General features: G+C 34.9%; 1 protein-coding gene across 1 annotated transcript in view; it reads right to left on the reverse strand.

Moving 5' to 3' along the window:
• The window catches only part of LOC137642472 (major facilitator superfamily domain-containing protein 8-like), a 66,593-nt gene that overhangs the window by 38,704 nt on the left and 12,889 nt on the right, over positions 1 to 15,000 (reverse strand). The window contains exons 2-3 of the mRNA XM_068375066.1: positions 6,859 to 6,888; positions 1,992 to 2,027 (exon numbers count right to left, since the gene is read on the reverse strand). Coding sequence (XP_068231167.1) covers positions 1,992 to 2,027; positions 6,859 to 6,888 — 66 coding nt within the window. The remainder of the gene's footprint in view (positions 1 to 1,991; positions 2,028 to 6,858; positions 6,889 to 15,000) is intronic.

A 15,000-nucleotide genomic window follows, 5' to 3' on the forward strand; every position in this document is an offset into this window, starting at 1 on the left:
ATTTATATACTTTTTGGTGAACATTTTATTCAGTCTTTATAGATATTTTCCAAAAGCCACCGATCATATTTAAATTTACTCTTAAGAAAGGCATCTGTTTCCTCTTTCGTATATAGTTTCTTCTTACTGACCCAAACAACATATAAATAACCAACTATCAATACAGTATTGATCTTCCTAATCGGGTGGTTGAATCAGTAGAACTTCAAAAGTTCAAAGTTGGAGCAAATGCTTTTTTGTTGACCAGGCGGACATAGTCTTTTTATAGTTTATTTATGACATATTTGTTTTTGATGTTGATAGTTTATTATATGACATGTCTGTTTTGACGTTGTTTCTTATTTTAGAATGATTTATTGTTAATTTGTTCTCTTCATTTATTTATATCCTTATTTCCTTTCCTCACTGGGCTATTTTTCCCTGTTGGAGCCCCTGGGCTTATAGCATCTTGCTTTTCCAACTAGGGTTGTAGCTTGGATAGTAATAATAATAATAATAATAATAATAATAATAACAAGGTCTGGTGGAGAGTTTTGTGCACAGAGACTTATCTTTGATTCACCAACGAGAGGATTTCTCTTACAAAGTGGGGATATTGTTTCTCTCTTGTCTCAGAAGCAGTTTATCGCTAACATATATGTTAGGAATTTGGGCTGCTTGGCCCGGTCCTGGGGCCGAGACGGCCATTCATGACTGAGGTGCCAATGAAGAGTTTGTACTGCACGTGATATTTTATTTTCTTATCTCTCGCTCTATCGTGCAGTGATAATAGAAAAAAAACCTGTTGAAGCTTGCCATTGTATGTTTTACATTGTTGAAATTCTTGCGCCATTGTTATCCTCAACTGTTTGTATATAAGATCGTTATCTTGTTGGATAAAGTCACATTCATCTCCCCTTTCTGTTAGATATCTTGCGACAATTGGTAAGCAACAGCATTACGGTGTATGAGCGTGTATGAAACAGATGCGGTACAAGTTGTTGCCTTTTCTACCAAAGATTGTGAGTGATTGGACACAAAGAGGAAAGACAAGAAACGTGACCCAATGTAAAGTAGAAAAAAAAAGTAAATCACTATTTGTGCCAAGTAATGCTAACTAGATCAACTCCTTCAAAAGCATTGGCCTTTATGAATAGAATTGCAAGAAATACTAGTGACATATTTTGGACAGTAAAAGGTAAAGTCTCATAAATGTAATAATGGTGGATTTTTAAGTGACTCAAACATATGCAAATGTAAAAATTCAAATTTTATTAGAAAAATGTAGTCCTACCGTCTCAATGCTGAGGTCCTTCGTAAAGAACTCCTGTTAAGAGAATAGATGTTGATAAAACGTCAATTTTCAGCGATTTCTGGACCAGTGGCTCCCCAATGCTTTGATGCACATTAGCAAGTATTTGTTACTCAACAAATTTAAATAAATGTAAAACAACAATGAATTCTCCTGTACTGAAAGCACTAATCCAGATATTGGCCAAAAAAGCAGAAGCCATATCTCAAATAACTCTTAAAAGTATACATAAGATGAAAAATACACATGAAATGTAAACCTTTAACTTTTGAAAGCTAACAATGCAATGTTATGGTGAGCACATCAAAAATTACCACCAAAGTTTAAGTAGAATCAGTCCTTTATAAAACATTTAAGAATTGGATATAACTTTTCCAAATATTAGAGAAGAAAAATAAAAGGCATATTCATTTAAATGACTTCTAGAAATCAGGGTTTCAGTCTAGCTGAAACCAAGAAGAGACGTAAAGCCTTGGTCTAGTTCTTACCTCTTCCTCCGAAGAGCGCTCTCGACAGACCTTGAAAGAAGGGTATGGGCTTTATCAAACCACCAGGCCTTCCTTTGACACATACTTCTCTTATGTATGAAGATTACATCTGTAAACATTTACTACAGTGTTTGATAAATCTATATTTCCAAGAAATATATAAAATGAAGAATTTGGAACAAACGAAAAAGGAAACATCTACATGTACTCACCTCGGTGGTATCTCGGGCAACGGTTCCAGTCCGATCCTTCATAAAAACATTCATGTGAAAAGTTACATTAATGAACACCCTTCACCAAAATTAATATATATTTCTTAAATTTAATTACTACACTGAATAATTAAATATTGTGCATAAATACCGTGCACACATTACTCCTTTTAAAAGTGAAGGGAGGGTGCCCGATATCAGTTAGCATTTATGGAGGAATTTGCCAGGGTCTGTTCCCTGTCCCGTATTATTCGAACAGATAACAGAAGTTCTCGAGAGGAATCGTGCAAATGATGATACAAGCATAGAATTTGACACACTTGGTCACTGGATGGGAGGTCGTATCTGCCTTCCGTGGGAAAGGGAAGAAGCTGTATGGCAGACTTGGAATGTTTTTAATGATGTTTCTGTAAAATTCTCCAGCATCCCACACTGTCAACCTTTAGAAAACATGCCAGGCAACTATCTCCACCAAACACGAACAGTCTTGCCGAATGAGGGTGGTTACAGAAAGGAGAGACAGGACAGATATGGTGGACAACACTATCCTATATTGAAACGATCTGTCAGGAACTGACAAAGAATTCCCGTAAGGAAGTGCTTTAAGTCGGCAACTCAGCGCTTCCCTGCACATCCCTCAGCAACTGTATATACGAGCAGTAGCATTTGCAGGACCAGTGGCATACTTTGAACATTGTGGTGCAAAACCTTTAAGGTGAAAAACGGACAATCTAGTGTACATCTTGAGGAAAAAAACGATAAAATCTTGAAAAATATGTAATTTTGCTTTTTAAAACTTAAAATCTAGTTCAGTAGCCTTGTAAACATAAGAATCCATATCAAGATCTCACAACTCTGAAAACTACAAAAACTTAAAAGCAAAACTTTAACTTTAGGTGGTTGATTTGGTAGCCATTTTGAAAACTGTCGCCATCTTGGATTTTCAATTGCCCCATCGGCCAGATTTCATAAGTATGACTTGAGAACAAGTATGGCAAATAGGACACTTATATGATCATTTGCATGATTTTTCTGATATAACCTGCACTAGAGATGTTCAAAATGACTTATGCTTTAAGGTTATCTGACCTTAGTTTGCGATCACACAGACAAGTACTGAATTGGGAGATCAGGCTTTGATGTATACGACAATAATACAACAGGGTCGAAACGGCAAGTCATCCTCCTAACAGATGAAGGCTAATTTGATAACTTCTATAAGAGCTATAGGGAGTTGGGAATATGCTGGAGTAGGGCAAGAACAAACGGAATTCAATTTAGCAAAGTGGAACACGTATAATGGGCCAGTTGTCCGGTTTATGGAGAGGGTGAAACATTGACTAAAAAGGTAATAGAAAGTATTAAGAGAAATGAATAATTCCGTCTTGAAATATTAATGTATTGACTGTTATGGTTTTCATGTCAAATCGAAACAAAGAGCTACTCATGGATATAAAAGGCTATTTCAATAATAATAATAATAATAATAATAATAATAAATATTCGTCGATATGAAACAAATATTGTTTTTTAAGTCTAACAAAATCTGTAAAAAAAAATTATTTAACTATCTGAAAGAACTTTACATTTAGTAACTAACTACACAACTAACTTTAGATGTATATAATACAGATATGTATAATTTATCATGCACACATATATCTATACATAATACTAAATATAAAGCTAAAAAAGGTGATTCGAAGCTCACACTAGGCCTAGAAGTTTACCCGATAGTGGTCTGAACTGAGGGTAGCTAAATCATATTACTAAATATGAAGCTAAAATAAGGTGATTCAAAGCTCACACTAGGCCTATAGTGGTCTGAACTGAGGGTAGCTAAAGGCTTTAGAAATCTAAGCTTCAAAATTCTATTCGAGAATGTCCTCCAAACTCAAAGCGAGCTGATGACGTCATATCGATCATCATGTTATATTTAATAGAAGCAAAACATCACAAACCATTAATACCTGTCAGCATTAATCTGCTTTCAATGAATAAGGTTGTATAAAAATAAAAGTCCATTTCTTTTAGCGATGCATATTTGCACCGACTCGCAGCGGTGCCCTTGTAGCTCGGAAAAGTTTCCTGATCGCTGATTGGTTAGAATTATCTTGTCCAACCAATCAGCGATCCGGAAACTTTTCCGAGCTAAAAGGGCACCGCTGCGAGTCGGTGCAAATATGCATCGCTAAAAGAAATGGACTATAGCACTTGAAAGTTTCTGTGACCTGATTGGTAACGTCTCCGCCTGGTGTTTGCCAGTCGGGGATTCGAGTCCCGCTCAGACTCGTTAGTGCCTTTAGTGTCTGCAACCTTACCATCCTTGTGAGCCAAGGTTGGGGGGTTTGGGGGAGCCCATAGGTCTATCTGCTGAGTCATCAGCAGCCACTGCCTGGCCCTCCCTAGTCCTAGCTTGGGTGGAGAGGAGGCTTGGGCGCTGAACATATAATATATGGTCAGTCTCTAGGGCATTGTCCTGATTGCTAGGGCAATATCACTGTCCCTTGCCTCTGCCATTCATGAGCGACCTTTGAACTTGTAGGCCTATTACCGTAACTTTTTGCTATTGAAATAGTAAACCAATGAATAAATTGTATTGTATTTTCAAAGACGTGTCAATGATCTTCGGAAGCACATTCAGGCGATATCAGGTACATTTGGTAACTTAAATATTCATTGCATGTCCTTACATCAACATCCCATTCATACACGTTTGGTGGTAAACACTATTTATCATATTTCAATATCAGTTAAATATGATTATTTCAACCTAACCATTCACTTGACATCGAATTAAATTTACATTGAATTTACAACTAGTTGAAATAAATTTAGATTAGATCATTAATACTCATCTTAAATTTATTCAAATTTACAACTAGTTGAAATAAATTTAGATTAGCTCATTAATCCTCATCTTAAATTTATTCAATGGCATTATAATTAATTGTAATTTACTCTTCTTTTTCTGAAGATGCTTTCTGTTATTATTTTCGCTGAGTCAACGACCAGCTCAACGGTCTCATAAAGAAAGAGACGTGTTGTATTCATGGATATAAATCAAACGATAAAAGGCTCATTTGCTTATCTATTCTATTCACATTGAACGGAGAATGTTGTGTCTACACGTATAATTTTATGACATTCATCATCAGACGCAGGAAATATCACAAAAGCACTTTTATAAAAACGAGAATTGAATACAAGCTACTCTTACGTTTAAGATACTGAACCAAAATGAACCAAAATATCTAAAAGAATGTCTGAACAAACTAGAACTAGAAACAAATGTTAACATAAGACACATGAGTGACAAACATAGGCTATCTGAACCAAGAACAAATAGTAAATTTGGTGAAAGGGTTTTTAGCTACTGTGCGCCTAGACATTATAATAAACTGCCAACTGAAATGAAGGACCTAAAGGGAGCAATTGAATTTAAGAAGAAACTAAAGACATTACTTTTCACAAGATCATATGATTTGGAAGATGCTACAATCAAAGAATTGTATAAGTTATAATAAAAATGTTTCGTTAGATGATTAATATGGACCCGCCCGAGAAGTAGTTCACTCGACTTCAGTGGAGGGTTGGATTTAAACCCAAAACAAGTAAGTAAAGTATATTACGTTATCAACAAATAAATAATTTATCATAACTGGTAACTCGTTTTACACAATCATACTTAACAAATACACATACACGAGTTATTGCTATATGCCTTACCTGAACTTTATAACGGGTGTATTTTCCACCGACCTTCGTTGAAATGTAGCAGAGAGAATTGTTTAGATATTACGATTTCCAGGTTATGACATGTCATATCATTTGAAAATACCGTATATACTGTATATATATATATATATATATATGTATATATATACAGTATATATATAATATATATATATATATATATACACACACATATATATATATATATATACTGTATGTATATATATATATATATACATACAGTATATATATATATATATATATATGCACAGTATATATATATATACAGTATATATATATATATATATATTTATATATATATATGATATACACAACATCCAATAATGTTTACTTTTTTATAAGCATGGTCACAAATAGCCTTAGCATTGAAGTAAGAATATAAATAAGACACGTCAGTTTATATTAGAAAATATGCAATATTTTGGAATTAGCACTTTGCTTATACTTCAAAGATATCCCAAGTGTTCAACTACATACTGAAAATACTTACATATTCGCCGCCGTATTGGGGAGGGGCGATAGGAAAAGCCTTCGACAAGCAATTGAAAACAATAAAATACTTTAGCATACTTTTCAAGCACAACGAGATTTTCAGCATTTATCATCTATTAAAGCTATCTATTTGAGCTAATGTTTGTCTAAGATTCTATGACAAATAAGAAAGGTTACTTAGGTATGAAAATAAATTTCAATAGGCAGAAGCTCAGTTTAGCAACGGGATGATTCGATGAACAACGGAATTTTCAGCATCTATTGAAGCTATCTATTTGAGCTAATGTTTGTCTAAGATTCTATGACAAATAAGAAAGGTTACTTAGGTATAAAATAAATTTCAATAGGCAGAAGCTCAGTTTAGCAACGGCATGATTCGATGACCATATAAAAGCAAGAAAAACCTAATGTAAGCCTACACCAATGATAGGGGATTGGCAATACAAGTTTACATTCAGGATTCATTTCTTAATACAAAGCAATATGAGCGGGTAGCGCATGTCAACATATATCAACATTATAAATGAATGAATAAAAAGATAAATGAATGAATAAAAAGATGAATGAATGAGTAAAAAGATAAATGAATAAGGTTAACTCAGAATGATGTTAAACCTACCTTGGAGACGAAGAGCCATCCGAGGAAGCACTTAACAAAGAAAATGTTAACTGATATGAGTATTTAAGTATATTCAGAATTATATCTAATGAATAGTAGCTATTTGGAATTGTTATGTTAAAATAATCGAGCCCAAAGTAAAATAAATGATACAGTACTTACATAGCTCACATTATTAGAGGAAAAATGACAGTTACAGCCTACTTACAATTGTCAGAAATATCAACTTCAATTGCTTTATCAAGAGAGAGACCCTACTTAAACATAGTTGACATTTCAGCTTCGTTTTAGTGCCGTAATCAACGTAACCTGCAATGTATATTATAACATTTTCATCAAATCACAAAGGGAGCATCGCCAGAGGGTACTGCTTGGATGAAGACAGATTGCGGACTGAGTTTGAACGCTCGTTAGGGTTGCCAGGTTTTCCAAATGAGAAAATGGTCTGATCAACTGTAGCTTTAAAAGGCCAACCTAATAAAGGAAAAAAGCCGAAAATATAGCATTTAAGGCTAACCAATTTCAAAAAGGCCAAATTTAGGTATCTAGCACGAAAAAGGACAATTTTGGAGTTTTTTGACGTGAAAAAGGCCAACCTGGCAACTCGGACGCTCGTTACGCTCGTCGCTTGGACCCAGTGTTGCCACATTTAAAAAAAAAATCTGCATATTTACAGAAAAAAAAATCTGAATAAATCTGTATATTGTATAATTAATCTGTATAGAAAATCTGAGACATTGGTAGATTAGATTTTAGAAATAACACGTAATTTAGAGTAGATGAATTGGCTGAAGGAAAAAAGAAAATAAAAAGGAAATTTCCTGTTTATTAATGTCAAAAGAATTGAAATTAGGATTTTTTTTAGGGGAAATGTATTGTCTCCTAAAAATCTGTATATTTTGCTTATTTTATAAGAAAAATCTGAAAATCTTAATCAGGCTGAAAAACCTGTATATTTAAGATTAATCTGTATATGTGGCAACACTGCTTGGACCCACGGACGACAGCTATTACGTCATAGCCCTTACACGGCCGGCATGCCCAGGCTTCGTATTGCTCGGCATTTCCACATTTAAATCACTGCTTTTATGTCAGTAAGTACATAATTAAATGACTTGGCCTAGTTTTGCAACGGACGCTAAGGAAGTGTTAGATAAAAAGACTAATAGGCTACAGAATCTTTAAACCAATGGTTCCCAACCTTTTTCCTGTCATTTCCCCCCCCCCCCTGCACGCAGTGCAATCCTCCAGATTTCCCCCTTCATGTGTATGAGGGAAAGAGTAGTTGAAGCACACTGTGACGAATTAATAATTTATTTTTCCATTATACAAATATACTGATAAACAAATAGTTACAAAGTAAAATGGATAGAGAGCGGTTAGTAACAACTAACAGCATAGCCATAGAGCTATGAGGTTAGTTGTAACTAACCGCTCTCTATCCATTTTACTCTAACTATTTGTTTATCAGTATATGGAGAGCGTCTAGTAGCAAAATAAAAGGACTTTTGTTTATTCTTCTACTTCAAAATTGAATTAGTGAGAAGGTTGAGGCTGCTTCTTGTGCACCAGTGTATCAATATCAGGGCTAGCTTTGTCACCTGATATTTTTTTTTAGTTAGTAGGTAGTGTAATTATTTCCCCCCTGGTACCTTCAAATTTCCCCCCAGGGGGAAATTTCCCCCAGGTTGAGAACCACTGCTTTAAACGAAGGGGATCATGGATTATAAACTCACAAATAGGGCCCGTAAACTATTTTGTCAATCACTACAACCAGACTATTACAACTAAAAAAACATTTAGCAAGGCATTGATAGGCATACAAATAATAGCGGTTTTAAAAAGTAATGGGTGATGAACCTTTGACTAATGTCATCCATGAAAGACGTTTAACGAATAACTACATTATCATTCCTTGAAAATGAGTTTTCAAAGTTGTTGCAGCATGTTTTAGAAAGCTTTTAAGTTTTTTTTTTTTTTTTAAGCTGTTCTACGGACTATCTGTCCCTATTATTATTTTTATTATTAAATGCTAAGCTACAACCCTAGTTGGAAAAGCAGGATGCTATGAGCCCAGGGGCCCCAACAGGGAAAATAGCCCAGTGAGGAAAGGAAATAAAGAAAAATAAAAGTATTTAAATATAGTAGCAACATTAAAATAAATATTTCCTATAAAAACTATAAAAATTTTAACAAAACAAGAGGAAGAGAAACTAGATAGAAGTGTGCCCGAGTGTACCCTCAAGCAAGAGAACTCTATTGTCTAAACTACAAAACAATGACTTAACCTTTTGACCCCTTCTCATCAACATGTCAGTCTTCACTTAAGAATTCGTGCGCAAAGTAATTTCGACGACACTAGAGATCAGTTAATTTTATGTTACCCTAACATAATGCAAATTATGTATTGTTAGTTAATATGAACCGATTACACCTGCTTTCCTTGTTACAATAAAAGCCATGTTTTAAAAATAAATCTTTTAAATTGGAACTAAACTGGTCTGAAAGGCATCGAAGTTAAATTAACAACTGATCGTAATGTAATGTTCAAATGATAGTATGAAAGATCTAGTATCTCATAGTTGTTTCTGTTCTTAAAATATTTAATTTAAACATTCACTACTTCTTTTGTAGTTTATTTCTTTCCTCATTTCCTTTCCTCAGTGAGCTTATTTCCCCTGTTGGAGCCCTTGGGCTTACAGTATCCTTATTTTTCAACTAGGTTTCTTTTCCTCAGTGAGCTTATTTTCCCTGTTGGAGCCCTTGGGCTTACAGTATCCTTATTTTTCAACTAGGTTTCTTTTCCTCAGTGAGCTTATTTTCCCTGTTGGAGCCCTTGGGCTTACAGTATCCTTATTTTTCAACTAGGTTTCTTTTCCTCAGTGAGCTTATTTTCCCTGTTGGAGCCCTTGGGCTTACAGTATCCTTATTTTTCAACTAGGTGTCTTTTCCTCAGTGACCTTATTTTCCCTGTTGGAGCCCTTGGGCTTACAGTATCCTTATTTTTCAACTAAGTTTCTTTTGCTCAGTGAGCTTATTTTCCCTGTTGGAGCCCTTGGGCTTACAGTATCCTTATTTTTTAACTAGGTTGTAGCTTAGATAATAATAATAATAATAATAATAATAATAATAATAATAATAATAATAATAATAAACTAAAATGAGTAGCTGCGCATTTTCATGTAAAACTCTCGCTGAAACTAGTCAGTTATCTCTATGACTGTTGGTCCCATGAATAATAGCTGTCCTTGAAATCAACAATAGCGACCATTAAAATTTTCCCTCGCATGATTACAATATCGTCTTTCCTGTGGCAACGGATAGTTCCATATCAGGGTTGCCAGTGGTTTGCATGTCTTTTACCCGTGAGGGGAGAAAGCAAGGTGTCCAGGTATATGAGGAAAAGGCCAACTTCTAGTCAACCGTAGCTTTAAAAGGCCAACCTAATAGTAGAAAAAGGCCAAAAATATAGTATTTAAGGTCATTCAATTTTAAAAAGGCCAAATTTTAGGCGCTTTTGGCCTGAAATAAGGGCAACTGGCAACTTTGTTCCATATCGCGTATTCTACTGTTTCATGATGTCCGCCCGAGAAGGGCAAAAACGCCAGTGATGACCAGTCATAATTGTGGTGTCAGAATCCAACATCATACATGCTACTTGCGGGAACAGTGCTCCACTGCTAGTCTCATTTTGCTCCTAACTCCACTGCTAGTCTCATTTTGCTCCTAACTCCACTGCTAGTCTTATTTTGCTCCTTACTCCACTGCTAGTCTTATTTTGCTCCTAACTCCACTGCTAGTCTTATTTTGCTCTTAACTCCACTGCTAGTCTTATTTCGCTCTTAACTCCACTGCTAGTCTCATTTTGCTCTTAACTCCACTGCTAGTCTTATTTTGCTCTTATCTCCACTGCTAGTCTTATTTTGCTCTCAACTCCATTGCTATTCTTATTTTGCTCCTAACTCCACTGCTAGTCTTATTTTGCTCCTAACTCCACTGCTAGTCTTATTTTGCTCTTAACTCCACTGCTAGTCTTATTTTGCTCCTAACTCCACTGCTAGTCTTATTTTGCTCTTAACTCCACTGCTAGTCTTATTTTGCTCTTAACTCCACTGCTAGTCTTATTTTGCTCCTAACTCCACTGCTAGTCTTATTTTGCTCTTAACTCCACTGCTAGTCTTATTTTGCTCCTAACTCCACTGCTAGTCTTATTTTGCTCTTAACTCCACTGCTAGTCTTATTTTGCTCCTAACTCCACTGCTAGTCTTATTTTGCTCCTAACTCCACTGCTAGTCTTATTTTGCTCTTAACTCCACTGCTAGTCTTATTTTGCTCTTAACTCCACTGCTAGTCTTATTTTGCTCTTAACTCCACTGCTGGTCTTATTTTGCCCTTAACTCCACTGCTAGTCTTATTTTGCTCTTAACTCCACTGCTAGTCTTATTTTGCTCCTAACTCCACTGCTAGTCTTATTTGGCTCCTAACTCTACTGCTAGTCTTATTTTGCTCCTAACGCCACTGCTAGTCTTATTTTGCTCTTAACTCCACTGCTAGTCATAGTTTGCTCCTAACTCCACTGTACTCCACTGCTAGTCTTATTTTGCTTTTAACTCCACTGCTAGTCTTATTTTGCTCTTAACTCCACTGCTAGTCTTAATTTGCTCCTAACTCCCCTGCTAGTCTTGTTTTGCTCTTAACTCCACTGCTAGTCTTATTTTGCTCCTAACTCCACTGCTAGTCTTGTTTTGCTCTTAACTCCACTGCTAGTCTTATTTTGCTCCTAACTCCACTACTAGTCTTATTTTGCTTTTAACTCCACTGCTAGTCTTATTTTGCTCTTAACTCCACTGCTAGTCTTATTTTGCTCTTAACTCCACTGCTAGGCTTATTTTGCTCTTAACTCCACTGCTATAGTCTTATTTTGCTCTGAACTCCACTGCTAGTCTTATTTTGCTCCTAACTCCACTGCTAGTCTTATTTTGCTCCTAATTCCACTGCTAGTCTTGTTTTGCTCTTAACTCCACTGCTAGTCTTATTTTACTCCTAACTCCACTGCCAGTCTTATTTTGCTCTTAACTCCACTGCCAGTCTTATTTTGCTCTTTACTCCACCGCTAGTCTTATTTGGCTCCTAACTCCACTGCTAGTATTATTTTGCTCTTAACTCCACTGCTAGTCTTATTTTGCTCTCAACTCCACTGCTAGTCTTATTTTGCTCCTAACTCCACTGCTAGTCTTATTTTGCTCTTAACTCCACCGCTAGTCTTATTTTGCTCCTAACTTCACTGCTAGTCTTATTTTGCTCTTAACTCCACTGCATACCTACACTTCGATGTATTTTCTTCAAAATCTAATGAATTGGTCCTTTGAAATTGCTTCAGTATTTTTTTTTCTTTTTGCGTAATGTTGTTCACAAATAATAAACGAGCAGTCTGATTTTGCCCTCAACTTCACTGCGTATTTGTACTTCGATGTACTTTCTTCAAAATCTAAATGGATTTTACCTTGGGTCATACCCAACATGTCCACTCAAGGACCTCATTGTGTCCACCATGTTTCGTTGAAATTGGTTCAGCAGGTTTTCGTAATGTTGTTCACATAAAAAAAAAAAAATAATTAAATAAAAATTGCGTTTTTTTTTTTTTCTTTTAAAGTACTTGACCGTAAATGTTACAGATCCATCCTTGGGTTAAAACTATCTTAAGAACAACCCAAATATAAAGGAATATAAAAAAAAAAGGTTTTATTGTCGATGGCACCGAAAAATAAAATCTAGAAATGGGAAAAAATATGTAAAAAATATGGAAAACAAAAATAAAAAGGCCTTCATTTATGCTGGTAATCCTATAGCGAATCTTCGATTTTGACGAAGGCAATTACCAAACAGTAAGGAGACTATGGGCCGTCTGCAGACATTCCTTTCATTTTCACAGGTAACAGAAGGAGGGAAGCGTGTGTCGTCCAACTAACTAAAGAAATTCGACTGACGTTGGAAAGAGAGCTGACCAAACCTATGCAATTGGAGCTCAATGAAATCTATTTCTCCCCGATGTCCTAAGTGACTCACAACGTAAAAACACAGCAACACCTAAAAATTCAATCGTATTTTTTTTTAGTGGCCAGAAGCACATTCCAGCAAGATATCTGTTTTGACGCTGTTACTATTTTTTAGAATGATATATTGTTAATTTATTCTCATCATTTATTTATTTCCTTATTTCCTTTCCTCACTGGGCTATTTTTCCCTGTTGGAGCCCTTGGCCTTATAGCATCTTGCTTTTCCAACTAGGGTTGTAGCTTGGCTAATAATAATAATAATAATAATAATAATAATAATAATAATAATAATAATAATAATAATAATAATAAACGAGACATTTAACCAGCAAAAACAAGATTACTAAACGGCGCAAAGATTTTTTTTTTTTTTTTTATTTTCAATTACGAAGGACGCAAACATCTTTACACTTTTCAAAGTATTTTTATCAGGAATGCCATCCAATTTGTAAATCAAAACTCTGAATACAAAATTCAGTAGATTCACGTAAAAGTCAGTTTCAATTTTAAATTAAACGCACGAAATAATTCAGTAGATTCACGTAAAAGTCAGTTTCAATTTTACATTAAACGCACGAAACAATTCAGTAGATTCACGTAAAAGTCAGTTTCAATTTTACATTAAACGCACGAAACAATTCAGTAGATTCACGTAAAAGTCAGTTTCAATTTTACATTAAACGCACGAAACAATTCAGTAGATTCACGTAAAAGTCAGTTTCAATTTTACATTAAACGCACGAAACAATTCAGTAGATTCACGTAAAAGTCAGTTTCAATTTTAAATTAAACGCACTAAATAATTCAGTAGATTTACGTAAAAGTCAGTTTCAATTTTAAATTAAACGCACTAAATAATTCAGTAGATTGACGTAAAAGTCAGTTTCAATTTTAAATTAAACGCACTAAATAATTCAGTAGATTGACGTAAAAGTCAGTTTCAATTTTAAATTAAACGCACGAAATAATTCAGTAGATTGACGTAAAAGTCAGTTTCAATTTTAAATTAAACGCACTAAATGGATCAAATAAAATCCTTCGGGGAAGTGAATGAAAATACTGTACTATCAGGAAAGGTGAATGAACTTAGTTGTAGTTACTGAAACTGATCGTCTGCACAATAATCAATAATTCCATGCAGCTACTACCGCTAGAGTTATTTTTTTTTATCTTTTTATTAAAAAGTTAAATTACATATTCTTTACAATCACAATATTTACAGTATAATCACATTTAATTGCATTTTTCTATAAACAAATCCATCTAATTTAACAATTTACAACATCACACATCTTGATTTTAATTTTTAGTCACTCAAAAACCGTAATTTAGAGAGTTATTGGATCTTTTAACTGGCCAGATAGTGGCCAGTTAAATTACATATTCTTTACAATCACAATATTTACAGTATAATCACTTTTAATTGCATTTTTCTATAAACAAATCCATCTAATTTAACAATTTACAACATCACACATCTTGATTTTAATTTTTAGTCACTCAAAAACCGTAATTTAGAGAGTTATTGGATCCTTTAACTGGCCAGATAGTGGTTACGGCTCATTTTTCCTTTGCCTACACATACACCAAGCAGTCTGGCCTATTCTTTACACATTTTCTTTTTTGTTCATACACCTGACTAAGATAACCAGAAAATTCACCATCACTCAAGGAGTTAACTACTGCTCAGTATTGTTCAGTGGCTATTTTCCACTTGTTAGTCAAAAAATTAAAGTAATGGATATCCTTGAAACCATTAGCGAGCTCAAATGGAACTGGGCAGGGCACATTGCCAGGATGACAGACAACCGATGGACATCACGAACAACCTTCTGGACACCCCGAGGATACACAAGAAACCGAGGAAGACAAAAAACCCGCTGGCGAGATGACTTAGACCAACATAAGCAACAGTGGCACAGAATAGCTTGCGATAGAAGTCTGTGGAGGAACCTGGGGAAGGCCTACATCCAACAAAGGACTTTTGAAGGCTGAAAGGATGATGATGAAGGGTAGAAGAGACTTTTAGCTATGGTAAGCAGCCCTTCTAGGAGAAGGACACTCCAAAATCGAACCACTGTTTTCA

This window comes from Palaemon carinicauda, chromosome 1 (genome assembly GCF_036898095.1).
Source record: "Palaemon carinicauda isolate YSFRI2023 chromosome 1, ASM3689809v2, whole genome shotgun sequence".
In the NCBI taxonomy this organism is placed as follows: Eukaryota; Metazoa; Arthropoda; class Malacostraca; order Decapoda; family Palaemonidae; genus Palaemon; species Palaemon carinicauda.